Source organism: Acipenser ruthenus, chromosome 32, assembly GCF_902713425.1.
Source record: "Acipenser ruthenus chromosome 32, fAciRut3.2 maternal haplotype, whole genome shotgun sequence".
Lineage (NCBI taxonomy): Eukaryota > Metazoa > Chordata > Actinopteri > Acipenseriformes > Acipenseridae > Acipenser > Acipenser ruthenus.
In genome coordinates, this window is record NC_081220.1 from 11669471 (window position 1) to 11683534 (window position 14064).

Below are 14064 nucleotides of genomic sequence, written 5' to 3' on the forward strand. Positions count from 1 at the left end.
CATAAACATGCTATCAATTTTGCTATTAACAGTTATAGACTATGATTAGAGATAATAAGACCATTATTTTACACTTTTGACATTGTTCTGTTTTGCTTAAACATGTTATAAACATGTTAGAATATACATTATAACATGATTTATAATGTAACTTATAACACACCATTTATACTCTGATACAATCTCTCACGAGAAAATTCAGAACCATTTATAAATCTTTTATAAAGTATCTTACAATTAGGGCTTCTGTTTTTTTGGTTTTTATTAATTTAATCTTTTCGTGCTTATTTTTAGCTAAGTTTTTTGTAAATCTTTTTTTGGGGGGGGCTGTCACTGGATGAAATGATTGTTTTCAGTTACATTTCAAAATGTGTGTGTGTTTTTTGCTGTCTCAATATGTATAGTAAATGGACAGTACACACACACACACTTAAGTCGTGCCTTCTTTCCTTCGCTGTCTTCCACAATGAAATCCTTCTGGTCATGGCACATTCTTCTGGGGTTTTTGTGTGGAGGCATTTTTTTTTACATTTCACCACAATTTGCAATTCTGTTTAAATCCTTCATATCTTAACTGTAACACAGCTTTAAATCCCACGAGCAAGCCTCCATCCTGATTGTAATCTCATTTTAAATCTTGCAGGCAGAGTCTCCAATAGACATGTAGGAATGTGCTGTTACTCAGTGGTTGGGGTGGGTTTAAAGTATTCAGAACAAATCAATGATAGATGAGTCAGGAAGGAGGGGAAACATTTCTTTTTCTAGTAGTAGTAGTTTTTTATTTATGGGAAAGGGGTGGTCAACGTGAATTGAGTCACCATTTCCATTGTTTTTCTGGTGGTTTCTGGTGTTCATTGGCTATACACCGATTTTGTATCGGGGGTGTTTTATCGGTTTTTATCAGTTAAAACCAAATATCAGAAGCCCTAATGATATTTCACCAGGATCAACGATACAGAATGCAGCTCTATACCAGTTGCTACAGATTCTTCAACATGCACAATGGATTCTTCATGTTTTAAAGCAGCACATTGACCACATCTGGAATTGAATTTAAACCAGTGGAACCACCCTCAAGTTTATTGAATCATTTTTTTAAACCTTTATTTAACTAGGAAGTGACATTGAGATTCAAAATCTCTTTTTCAAGAGAGCCCTGGCCAAGAAAGCAGCAATACAGAAACAATCACACACATAGAACTACATAGATTAACATGAACATTTCAAAAATAATAATACCATTAAAAAGCAATTAAGCAATACATTTCATTATTCATTTGATTTCTGAGGGGAAATCATTTTTATAGACTTTACTAAACCTCTCCTTTATAAATGATAGAGAACCCAACTTCACAAGATGACTTCTTTTACACAATAAAATAATATATATATATGAGAAATGGGCTTCACCCCATTCAAAGGGGAATTAAACACTGGAAATACAAAATAAAAATTAAAGGCTAGATCATGTTTTAAACCCATGGTTATTACCAATCTTAGATACATCTATCATAAACAGATACAATATCATAAACATTGTGGTATCATAATTTTATTAGATTCAGAAAATTGACATTAATTATGAAGAGTTGACTGCAGCCAGCGTCCTTTTAATCTGAGCTCCTCCACACGGGTGGTGTTGAGCAGTCAGCAAGAATGATGTATTTCCTGTGTTTCTATTGGCTGCAGTCAGAGTGACATGATATTATACCAGTGACCCCCCCCAGCACCTTCAGGAAACCACACAACCTGATCCTGTTCTTACTGGTTTACTGGTGAACCCTTTAACCCAGGAGGAAATGAGCTTCAGTGAAACTCTTCACCTGTCACTGCCACCCCTCACACCCCTATCAGTGTGCAGCGGCCAGCAGGGTCACAGGCTTATTATTATTATTATTATTATTATTATTATACACCCCTATCAGTGTGCAGCGGCCAGCAGGGTCACAGGCTTATTATTATTATTATTATTATTATTATTATTATACACCCCTATCAGTGTGCAGCGGCCAGCAGGGTCACAGGCTTATTATTATTATTATTATTATTATTATACAGCCCTATCAGTGTGCAGCAGCCAGCAGGGTCACAGGCTTATTATTATTATTATTATTATTATTATTATTATTATTATAATACAGCCATATCAGTGTGCAGCAGCCAGCAGGGTCACAGGCTTATTATTATTATTATTATTATTATTATTATTATTATACAGCCCTATCAGTGTGCAGCAGCCAGCAGGGTCAGTCTTAATAATAATAATAATAATAATAATAATAATAATAATATTATACAGCCCTATCAGTGTGCAGCAGCCAGCAGGGTCAGTCTTATTATTATTATTATTATTATTTATTATTATTATTATTATTATTATACAGCCCTATTGTTCATCCTGAACACATCGGGCTAGTCCAGTTTTATAACTGCCTTCACGGGGCAGATTCTGAGGGGGGCAGAGTTTGGGAAGCCAGACCAGAAATATGGAAACATTCTCTCAGTAAGTCTGTGTTTAAAAGTGTAGATGGGTCTCATATCACTGGGGTCAAAGAATGTCACCTCCCCTCCGTCACAGTCCAGCTGAACTCTGATCTTCTGGGGTTTCTTCTCCAGAGTGAGTCGTGTCTCTGGTGAGGTCCCTGCCTTGTACTGATCCCCACCCCTCAGGGCTATAGTCCAGTATCCTGCTCCTGGGTTCGGAGTGATGCTCCCTTTCCTCTGGCTGGACTCTTTTGTCACACCCAGATCCCAGTCAGGTTTGTTCCCTACTTCCACGTCCCAGCAGTGTTTCCCTGAGGTGAACCCCTCAGAGCCCAGCACACTGACACAGCGATCAAAGTGCTGTGGGTTGTGAGGAAGCTGCTGTCTCTCATTGCTGAGTCTCACACTTGTTAGATCCTCAGACAGTATCAGAGCAGGGTGTGCTGTGTTGGGATCCAGAGTCACTGGAGCTGAGAGAGGAAACGAGAGACACGGTTATAAATTAGAACACCAACCTACAAGCATATTAATAAACCAGATGGTAAGAGTTGTATATTTGTCTTTATAATATACCATTTCAAATATTATTATTCAATATTAAACATATGTTTTAAAAAAAGAAATTCCCTTAAAATATCAAACAAACAGTGTCTAAACCTGTTTAAATCAGATCCATTCATAGCATGTATAAACCCAGCCCTGATTGGCGGAGAGGGTGTACATTATATAAATGCTGAACTGATGTCCGGCTGGATGATCTGAGTATAACTGGCTCCGGAACTCTGGTCAGTGAGAATTGTAGCTGCTCACAGAGTTCTATCACAGAGCTCTAGAACAGAACACTGAGACACTGCTCAGCACTAACGTTCTTAGAGCTCTGGGAGCATTCCAAGACAACGTGCTGAACTCAGAGAAGTCTGTGTTCTACTGCAGGAGTTTCTTTACAAGGAGTTTTAATGCAGACCAACATGGGATCAGAAAGCCTTTTGCTCTCTGGGAATGCTCTTCCAGCTCACCTCAATACTATGAGCAGCTCACAATGCTTTAATATTGAACTGAGAGATGATCTCTGTGATGGATAGAAGTGTATTTGCTTCAGGTCTGTACATTTCATAGTGTATTATTATTGATTGTAGAGAGCTGTATCTTGCTGCTTACACACATTGTGGTTTGTGGTTATATGCACCCCCCCCCCCCCCCCCCCTTTGTGATGCTGCCCCACAGGACTCACTGTATTGAACAATCCCCAGCATCTTCTCCCACACTTTGTACTTCAGAGAGCCCAGGTGCTCGGCTACATCTATCAGCGCTCCTGAAACACACTGTGGATCCTGCAGTGTGCACTCGGCTCTGCAATCATATTCAGGAGTTAGTGCTGCTCTGTGTTTGCATTCAATACAATACAAGAGAGGAAGACAGGCCAGATCTTACATACCTTCTCTTTGTGTCTTTGTACTTCTGAAACAAACAAGGACATGAATTGAGACATTATTAAAACACAAATACCACTTTGATATAAAACAGCAGCAACACTGTCCAGCTTTACATTTTGAAATCAGTGTTTATCCATTAACATATTCTCTAGAGCACCAAACCAATGAGACCCCTCTGCTGGTTTGTGGGGCTGGAGGTGAGGCATTTGCTGCCTGTTTTACCCATTTGTGGGTAAACTTAAGAACAAACAGCAATACAAACCATGCTTGAAAAGTGAAGTCAATGTTAAAAATGAAGTTCAAATGTGTACTGACATAAATTATTGTCAAGTCCCATTCATAGTGTAGTAGTGAGTGTGCATTCACAATAAGAACAATGTCACACACAGTTAAACAATCACTACCTGCAGGAAGAAGATGTCTTCAGCTTCCAGCTCCTGTTCTATCCCTCGGATTGTGTCTGAAAGGGATGAGATTTCTCTTGTAAGTTTTTTAATCTTCTCTTTTATGATTCTTCCCTTTTGCTCCTCTTCCCCCCTCAGTGCAGCTATCCTGGCCTTTTCTTCATCTCGTAGAAACTGGTGAAGTGTCTCAAACTCCTCCTTTATCTGCCTCTCTGTTTGCTGGGCTTGTTTCTATACAAGAAAAGAATCACTTTCAAGTTAGTTTGGGTGTCCAGTAAAATGTATGTTGTGTATTGTTTCAATCACAAATCTAGTTCTCTTACCTTGATGTGCTCTGCTGTTTTATCACATTCTTCTTTAACTTTATTAAATGATTCCAGCTTGTCCTGCAAGGGCTTCTGCGCAGTCTTGAGTTCTCCCTGAAATGCAATGAAACCCATAGCTTGCACATCACTGTTACCACATGCCTGGCTAGTAGCAATATGAATGCAGTGTGTGAGAAATCCCCTCAGCACTGGGGTTGCCACTGGGGGCTCTCATAGCAACAAACCCCCCACTCTGGAGATTTCTGACACATCAGTAAAGATTCGGACTGGCAGATTGCAAATGTGCTTCCGATATTGAGCAATAGAGAGGAGGCAGAAGCGGCAATCACAGACCTCTCAGCCTGAGCTCTGAAACATTTCAAATCCTGGAAGCAGTCAGAAGAGCTCCACTGGAAATGGGAGTTTCTGTGACACAAGCAGAGCCTCCCCAGGGGCAGAATCAAAAGGGAATGCCGTGTCAGATTGAATGCTTTCTAAACACAGAGGACAACGGATGCATGGAAAAGATTTGCATCATTTCTATATGCAGAGGTTGAAACAGTGTGACACCGAAGTGGTTAATTTTTATTTGCAGAGGTTGAAACAGTGTGGCACCAAAGTGGTTAATTTCTATGTGCAGAGATTGAAACAGTGAGCCAACGAAGTGTTTGCTTTCTAGTGTACACTGACTGGATAGAAACAAACTGAGACATTAAAACAATACAGCTCTGTACCAAACATTAAGACAAGAACTCAACTCAAAGGGTACTGTCTGTGCAGATGGAACTTACAAAGTCACACAAGCTTAATATGACAGCCTTATTAGGTCAGAGGTCATTGGCAGGGTCACTACAACATTAAGGACATAGGATTTATACAACTGCAAATATGAAGTCTACCTGTAATGGGTCCTGAGATATGAGGCTTACACAGGAGTGGTTGAAACTTAGCTATAGAATAACGACATGTCCCTCTCCCTCTCCCTCTCTATTTGTTCTATTCAGGCTTGTTGGATCTTGTTTTGTAACAGTTTTGTTTGAAACACTAAGGCCAATCTAAGTATCTTTAGAAAGAAAAAAGATTATTAAGAGCAATCTTAAAGAAAGTCTTAACCAAACCAACTGACATAAAAAAGAAGACCTGAATCCATGGTTCTAAACAAACTATCCTTTAATGCATCTCAGCATATATATATATATATATATATATATATATATATATATATATATATATCTACATGTACCCATATCGACACACTCAAATCGAGCAAAACAATGTGTTATGAAAAACAAGCACAGGACAGACAGAGAGAGATATAAATCGATATATTGTTGGGCCCAAAGTCCTTGATATAAATCCAGCTCCAGGTAAGAAGCAAAAACAATAATCCAATAAACACAACGAAGCAAAGTAACAAAATAAACAAATCCAGCAATGAAACGAAGCAAAGTAACAAAGTAAACAAATCCAGCAATGAAACGAAGCAAAGCAACAAAGTAAACAAATCCAGCAATGAAACGAAGCAAAGTAACAAAGTAAACAAATCCAGCAATGAAACGAAGCAAAGCAACAAAGTAAACAAATCCAGCAATGAAACGAAGCAAAGCAACAAAATAAACAAATCCAGCAATGAAACGAAGCAAAGCAACAAAATAAACAAATCCAGCAATGAAACGAAGCAAAGCAACAAAGTAAACAAATCCAGCAATGGAAACTGGATGCGGATCCTCTTTTAGCTTTCAGATCATTTCCTGCCGATGGCATAATTTTGTATCCACATGTTGCTTTATCCAGCAATTACAGAATCCATAGGCTTCTTTGTTAGCATAATTAATACTAACACTTTAAAAAAGAAAAAACCCTAAACTCTTACTGGTAAACATGCAAAAAATAACAACAAAGAAAACCAAACAAGAGGGGAAGCACCCACAAATAATCAAAATTCAGCTTGTGCTGGTAGCCAGGAAGTTACACATTGCAAATGCAATCAGGAGCACAGGAGCACAGGAGCACAGGAGCACAGGAGCACAGGAGCACAGGAGCACAGGAGCACAGGAGCACAGGAGCACAGGAGCACAGGAGCACAGGAGCACAGGAGCACAGGCAGCGTGAGGTCACAAAGTAGAAAACAAAAACACACCCCACCTTGATAGACAGACCTGTGCTTTTATACTACCCCTCTTAAAGGTGTATACCCACTTTTTTATAAGTCTTAACTGAACAACTATGTGACCACTTTGAGATAATTACATTTCGGATTAAGGTGTCTGGCCAGAGTAATTGCAATCAATTAAGTTGCAGATGGGGAGTTTCTTACCCCATTATATGTGATCGTGTCACAGTTTAAACTGCCTTATTATAATCCCCCCCCCCCCCTCCCCAACATGATTACTTGAGTACAGGAATAAAAAAGCAAACCCTACTGTGAAAAGAGAATACTGTGTTTAAATGATTTTGTTTTTTTTTAAATCTGAGAAATACAAGTTGTTCACAAACCTTATAATCCTGTGCTGCCTCCTCGACTGGGCGGCACTTATGATTTTCATGTTTCTTTGATATTTGACAAACAAGACAGATCGCCTCTTTATCATCCAAACAGAATACCTTCAGTTTCTCCTCATGCAGACTGCAGAGTATTGCAGGAGGTGCTGTAGGTTTGTGACTGTGTTCTTTTAAGTAGGACTCCACAATATTCCTGAGTGCAAAATTAGGTGGAAGCTGCCCCATTGAAGCCCTCGTCCTGCACACCGGACACTCCCGAGCTCTCTTCTCTTTCCAGCACTGATCCAGACATGCTTTACAGAAGCTGTGGTTACAATGAAGAGTTACAGGATCCTTGAAAATCTCACAGCACACAGCGCAGGAAAGCTCTGCTTCCAGACGAGAAGTGTTTGCTGTCATTTCTGTAGAGTCACACCCTGCCTTGCTCTCTGTAACGGCTCTTGTCAAAATCCACAACCTGAAACTTCTTTCACTTTCACAACGAGTTCCGTGAAAGCCTGTAGATTAGAACATACTGTAATGCTGTATGGCACATTTATTTGAGTATGATCTTCCTTTTCTGCAATTTCAGAATGTTTGTTTTGATAATATAATCCTTTCTCCTTCAATTCAAAAGGGATTCCTAAATGTAACGTTTAAATAATAAATCGAGTCCCTCTTCTGTGCTTCCTGATCATACCTGTATTTCAAGCTGCAGATTCCTCAGGTGGGCGAGGCTGGACTGTTTGAGTCAAGTATCAACTCCTGCAGCTTTGCTTATGACTTGATGAAGCAGACACATTCATGCCTGAATGTACTTCTCTTTAGGTTTTTTTTCTGCCTGAAATCAGTTTTAACCTCAATACTTTAAACAGCAGGAGACAGCGTGTTGTAAAATCATCACTGACTGCAACCACCTCTCCACACATCAACAAAAGAAACCTCTCTATTTCCTGTACTGAAATGAAAGCGTCACTAGCAGAAGGCGGGTCTGGTTGGAGTCATCGCGTATTATTGGCTGTAGAAACACTCTATCCCCAGCATGTGAGCCTGATTGGCTGGCCTCCCTGTCGAGGCGGTTATGAAACTGGATGCCAGAGTTCGCCATGTTGGCTCTTTCAGCGCTGTGTTCAATGCGATGCAGACACTGCGCGAGATCCGAAATGGCGCCAGTTTCGACTGTCTCTGCGTTCTCATGCGCGCGCTCAATTCCAAAGCCGCTGCTGCTGCGCGCGTGGGGTTTGAAAGCTGCTGAGGATTTTACATCATCAGAAAGCAGCGGACAGCGCAGCGAGTTAACATTTCCAACAACATGCTTTTGACAGCACCTATATATATATATATATATATATATATATATATATATATATATATATATATATATATATATATATATATATATATATATATATATATATATAGCTATCGTGCTTCTTTGCGTACATGCTAACGTAGATACAATCATAGACAAAACTAGAACACTTTCATTGCCCTCACTGTCATTCGGGTCACTCTTTGCACTATTGTCTATAGAAGCGATATAGGTGTTGCATCCTTACTGCTGTTACTTCCAATGCAGAAGTGGGCACACTTGCCACTGTGCAATATGGCATTGCCACACATCTATCCAAGACCACTGGTTTACCAAATGCATGTGAATATGTATCTCACTCAGTAAAAGGATTTTTTTTTTTTTCTAGAACAGTGCCATGGAGAATGGGGACCAAACTTCTTTGTCTTGTTATTGTCATATGAGTTTATAAGAACAGCTGACGGCACAATATTCTGCATTCCAATAAACACACCCAGGTAATGTCCTTCTGGGCAGCCTCACTGGAGCATTTGTCATGTGATTAGTCATTGCTGATGTCATGTATGATGTCATATCTGATGTGATGCATCGGCATAACAGGGGTGAGTTAAGGTTGCGTGAGTTAACGTCTCATTTCCTGACTTGTGATTTTGAAATGCAACATTAACGTTATTTTAACAAAGTTTTTGTTAATGAATTTCCAGAGTTTATTTTTTTTTACCCAAATCCTCTACAGTATTAATTTCTAAGGTCCTACACACATGGAAGGAAATACATTGTAGCGCAACCCATGAAGAGGAGACACACAAAAAAGCAACCAGACCCCTGTGCACAGAGTTCAAAATGTGACAATTATGTGTTAGTCCAGATTACTGTAGGATATTGTGTTTGCTGAAAGAAAGGCTAACTTCAGAGGAAGGCTGTAATAATAACACATGGCTGTCACTGTTTCCTAAATATAGGGTTGGTGGTATCTCAGTGGTGCAGCAATGTTTAGACAGTGCACTGTGCTCTTTTTTTGTGGATGTCAATGTTATTTAACAGTTCAGTCAGCATGCAAGAGCAGCACACCCACGTGAAGCACGCTTCCACTCCCTGCAGGAAGCCTTCTTATTTAGGAACCCTTACTTAGATTAGATTGATTGATTGGTTGATTGATTGATTGATTGATTTATTGATTGATTAGCAGACGATCTGACCCAGGGAGACTTACAGTTGCATACAAAGAATACATATCAAGAATTACAGTACAATTAAAAGCAAGATACAAAATACAATGACTTCAGTCCTAATAAGAGCAAATACAAAACACAGTACGATTTGATATCGGGGCAGTTCAAGAGCAGATAACAGTGTTGATAGTTATATCAGGGATAGATACGAGTGCAAGTGAAATACAAAATACTACAGATTGGGTTAAGTGCAGGATTAAATACAGTAAAATAGGGAGCAGATAAGTGCAAGTTAAAGTGCATTAAAGGCAGAGTGCTATATTGTCCAGAAGGGGAGAGTTGAGTTCTACAGGTCCTGTCTGAACAGGTGTGTGTTGAGGAGGTGCCGGAAGGTGGTCAGGGACTGGGCAGTCCTGACATCCGTAGGAAGGTCGCTTCTCCACTACGGGGTGAGGGTGGAATCTGCAGTATCAGTAGTGTATATACTAATATTAGTTATTATGAAAGACACTAAACCAGAGTTTAAAGCATTAGTTATTTAGACCAAAACCAGTGTATAAAGTGTTTTTGTGAGACAAATATAAGAGGAATGCACCGAGATTTGAACTCAGCTGGCTGGATTCAGAGTGCTAGCCATTACACCATGGAACCACCCATACAGGACAACCATTGAAAGGACTCTCCTCAATGTTTCGTCAAAACAACAAACAGCACAAACTGCACTACACTCTGTGACCACAAGAGGGAGAGAGAGAGAGTAATATAATGATGCTCTTTTATCCAGAGCAGTGGTTCTTAACCTGGGGTCCTCAGAGACAGTCCAGGGGGTCCACAGGAAAAAAAAAACTGGAAACTTTTCACTCAACATTAGCAATGTGCAAAATCAAAATGTTTGCTTCTTGAATGGATTTGATTTCACAAAGTTTATGATGGATTTGTTTACCTGCAGGTAATATTATTTTTTTTACAATTAATAATTATTTATACTGTGTAACAAAGCTACATAATCACAACTGTGTCTAAGATGAATTGTTTGAGAGAAGGGAGAAGAGAGAGAAATAGCTGTGTTTGTACAAACTCGACACAAAGAAAACTATAAGCTCATTTTTTTTTCGTTTTGCTTGCAAGATAAACTTTTTTTTCAGTTTTTCTTCCAAATGGCAAAGAAACTGCATCAGCTGAAAAAGAGTTTAATCTTAAGAGCGCTGCTTGACTAGAAGTGGCTGCTGTGCCAAGGAAGACAATTTGCATAGAAAAGACACTAATGATGTAACTGTAATGTGAGTCACCCAACCCTATCAAGTCCCACCTGTGTTCACAGCTCAGATCTCATAGAACTGTCTGTGACTCTTATTGAATCAGAAGTGCAGCGCTTAGAACACATATACAAATAGAACTAATCCACTCTTCTATTAAACTGTGAACTTAGTGTTTGATTGAATCCCTCTGTGTTTGTATAGCCTGGAAACAGGCATCAGTGCCCTGCCAAGCTGCACACACTGCGATCATTCACACTGACCACAAGAGGGAGCCAGAGCACCACTGTTGTCTATAATGTAATAAGACAATTGAAATAGGCAGCAGTTACCTCCCCAGTCAGCCCAGTTCTCCCATTGTTAACACAAAGCTCCTCACACCCAGTCATCTAAACACTACAGTGTGGTCTGTGTCTGGAGGAAGGAGCTGCTCACAGTGATGCATGCTGGGAAACACTGACTCTAATATCTCAACATCTGCAACTTCCACCCCTGACAGTGAATATTAAAGAATGTTAAAATGTCCCTTCAGCAGGTCAGCATTTTAAACACAATGATTCTCCCCTTGCTCTCCTCTCTGAGAGTTGCTGTAAGCTGTCTGTCCCACACCCCAGTTATTCCTGCAGACTCACATCAGATAAATACAGTGTGACAATTCTTTGTAACAAAGACGTCCGTCCTATATTTGTATTTTAAAGCACAGTCTGCTAATTTCTAATATTCCCCAGACTGAAAAACTGCAGTGCGCCCTCCATCGTATGCCTTCCGAGAAGTACAAAGGAAGATTTTTTATATTTTTTTTTTTTAGCAATTGAAGAGTTTGTGTTAATTGAGAATAAATATAAATGGCTTGAAGTTTGCTTTCATTTGTAACGTGTTTGTAATGAAATATCAGTTTTTGTGGTTCACTTTTACCAATTATATTACAGCATACTAGCTACTGTTGCATGTCCATGATTTTGCTTCTTAGCTTCCCATATGGTCTATCGGTTAAGAAGCCTAGTTTTCACCTAGACGGCCCGTGTTCGACTCCCGGTACGAGAACGTTTTTGATATTAGTCATTTTGTTAACTGTGTAATGTGTTTTCATTATGATAATAAAGCTACAGGTAGAAAATTTAAAAAAAAAAATTAAATAAAATAAAGCTACAGTTACTTGAAATATGAATATATATATATATATATATATATATATATATATATATATATATATATATATATATATATATACGGAATGATGCAAATGTATTTGACTCTATTCACATGCCCTCACATTTAAAATCTTCCACAGGTTGGGTGCCTCTCAAATCAGATTATAGTTGATACTGTATAAATGCAGAATCAATCGTTCCAGATGGATGAGACCGTTCATTTTTAAATACATGTAATTCGATTTTTGTATTGGTATTATTTGTATTGAGGCCGGGAGGCTGCAGTTGTTTCTAAGCGACAATGAATCTGGAATAACATTCTTAGGGTTCGTGTCATACGACTTTGTCTCATCAAAGCTGTTTCTGGTGACGTCCAGTGGATTATATTTGGAATCTTTGATTTTTCCACCAGTCAGCCCGGCTAGCTCAGTCGGTAGAGCATGCGACTCTTAATCTCAGGGTCGTGGGTTCGAGCCCCACGTTCGGCGTCCTTTTTTAAAATACAAATTGTAGATGTTTCTTCGAGGCAACGGCGCAATGTCAGATTCTGTTCACATTGTATACAGTATTGCAACAAAATTACTTATTGGTCATTGTCATATAGCATTTGCTATTGTAAAAAGCATGCATCGTTTATAGCTATAACGATATTGAAATAAATAATCTTACTTTTTTGGGTTGGCTTCCACCAGTTTCTTTTTTTACAGTTGTCATTCCATCATTCATGGAGCAACAGTTAATATGTGCGTAATAAACCCAATCGGGCCTTGATACAATAGACAACCCTAGTCTGTGCTGAAATAAATAATGCGGTTTTCTACTACAGTAAACTCAGCTTGTCAGAATGGCCGAGTGGTCTAAGGCGCCACTCAAGGACTCTGTCTTTACAAGGAATTGTGTGTTCTGGTCTCCGAATGGAGGCGTGGGTTAAAATCCCACTCTGACAGTCCAATTTTACTTATTTTTAAAATTAATAAATTTGTTCATTTTACAATAAAAGATTGTTTCAAGGAAATCAACAGCTGATACCAAACTCGGACTAAAATAGCGTTTCTAACACAGGTTGCATTTTTATTGTAAACAGACTACTTGTTGAAGTCACTGAAAAATATTTTGTGTCCAAATATGTGTGATTTAACTTGATTGTTTTAATATTCCAAATAACATATTACTTTGAAAAACATCTCCGTCGGCCACTAGATCGTGGTCTCAGGTTGGGATGCGGACCATTGAGAACAGTATAAACGATCTATTACTAGACGTAGCTTACAGGAGAAATGCCCTCGTTTAACATGCTAGGATGATCGACTTCGGCATTCTGCAACTGCTGTTTACATTTTCTAACACGTTATGAGGACGAATACAAAGTTTGACACTTTCTTTGTAAGTGGGGGTAAGCGCAAGTTATTTTCAGATGTAATGTCTTTATTTAAGCTCAATGCAGTCCTGCGTAGTGCAAAACACATTACTATATTGTTATATTAGTCAAGCCCAATTTAAAGTGTTCTTAAATTGTTTTAACATTAGCAGTGATCAATTTGAAATGTGCTTATTGATTTAAACAACTGAACTTATTGTAGGCTTGATGGTTTCTTTTTTCTGCGTTTCTACCAGTATGAGATACGCAATTAAAATGTGTCCCCTTCCTTCAACCATCCCCGACTGAAGATTGGAGTGTCATCAATAGCAGCGAGCAGGTGCCCGAAAACAACACTCATTGTCAGCTCGGTGCTGAGAAGAAAACACTCCCACTCCTCCTGGTGGATACCGAGACCAATCCCTTCAAAACATGTTTCACTCTAGAAATGATCCTTGAAAATATAGTCTTAACTTTTATTGGCAGACCGTCGCCCCAACTGGCAAGTTCTACTTTATATGATACAATGACTGGGTAACAAAGAGGTGTTACATTAACAATACAAACTAACTTGACAGAGCCAAGTCGTTAAAGCATACCTTAAGTTTATCGTGTGATATTGAAATAAATAATCTTACTTTTTTGGGTCGGCTTCAATCCGTTTCTTTTTTTACAGTTGTCATTACATCATTCATGGAGCAACAGTTAG

At 39.0% G+C, this 14064-nt stretch overlaps 1 protein-coding gene and 1 non-coding gene across 3 annotated transcripts; both read right to left on the reverse strand.

The window, feature by feature from the left end:
- Positions 1-1075: 1075 nt before the first annotated feature.
- On the reverse strand, positions 1076-8054 carry LOC131703229 (zinc-binding protein A33-like). 2 transcript variants are annotated; one of them, XM_059006269.1, is made up of 6 exons: positions 7123-8054; positions 4645-4740; positions 4322-4552; positions 3920-3939; positions 3716-3834; positions 1076-2954 (listed from the first exon to the last, which is right to left on the reverse strand). In XM_059006269.1, exons 1-6 carry the CDS (start codon positions 7525-7527, stop codon positions 2413-2415), a joined length of 1413 nt encoding a protein of 470 aa, XP_058862252.1. In that variant the 5' UTR covers positions 7528-8054; the 3' UTR covers positions 1076-2412. The 2 variants fall into 2 exon arrangements, with proteins under 2 accessions (XP_058862252.1, XP_058862251.1); XM_059006268.1 differs by having other exon boundaries at positions 3920-3942.
- Positions 8055-13621: 5567 nt separating this feature from the next.
- On the reverse strand, positions 13622-13826 carry LOC117422324 (small nucleolar RNA U3). The gene has a single exon (XR_004547623.2). It is a non-coding gene; the product is annotated as a small nucleolar RNA U3 (small nucleolar RNA).
- Positions 13827-14064: the final 238 nt, after the last annotated feature.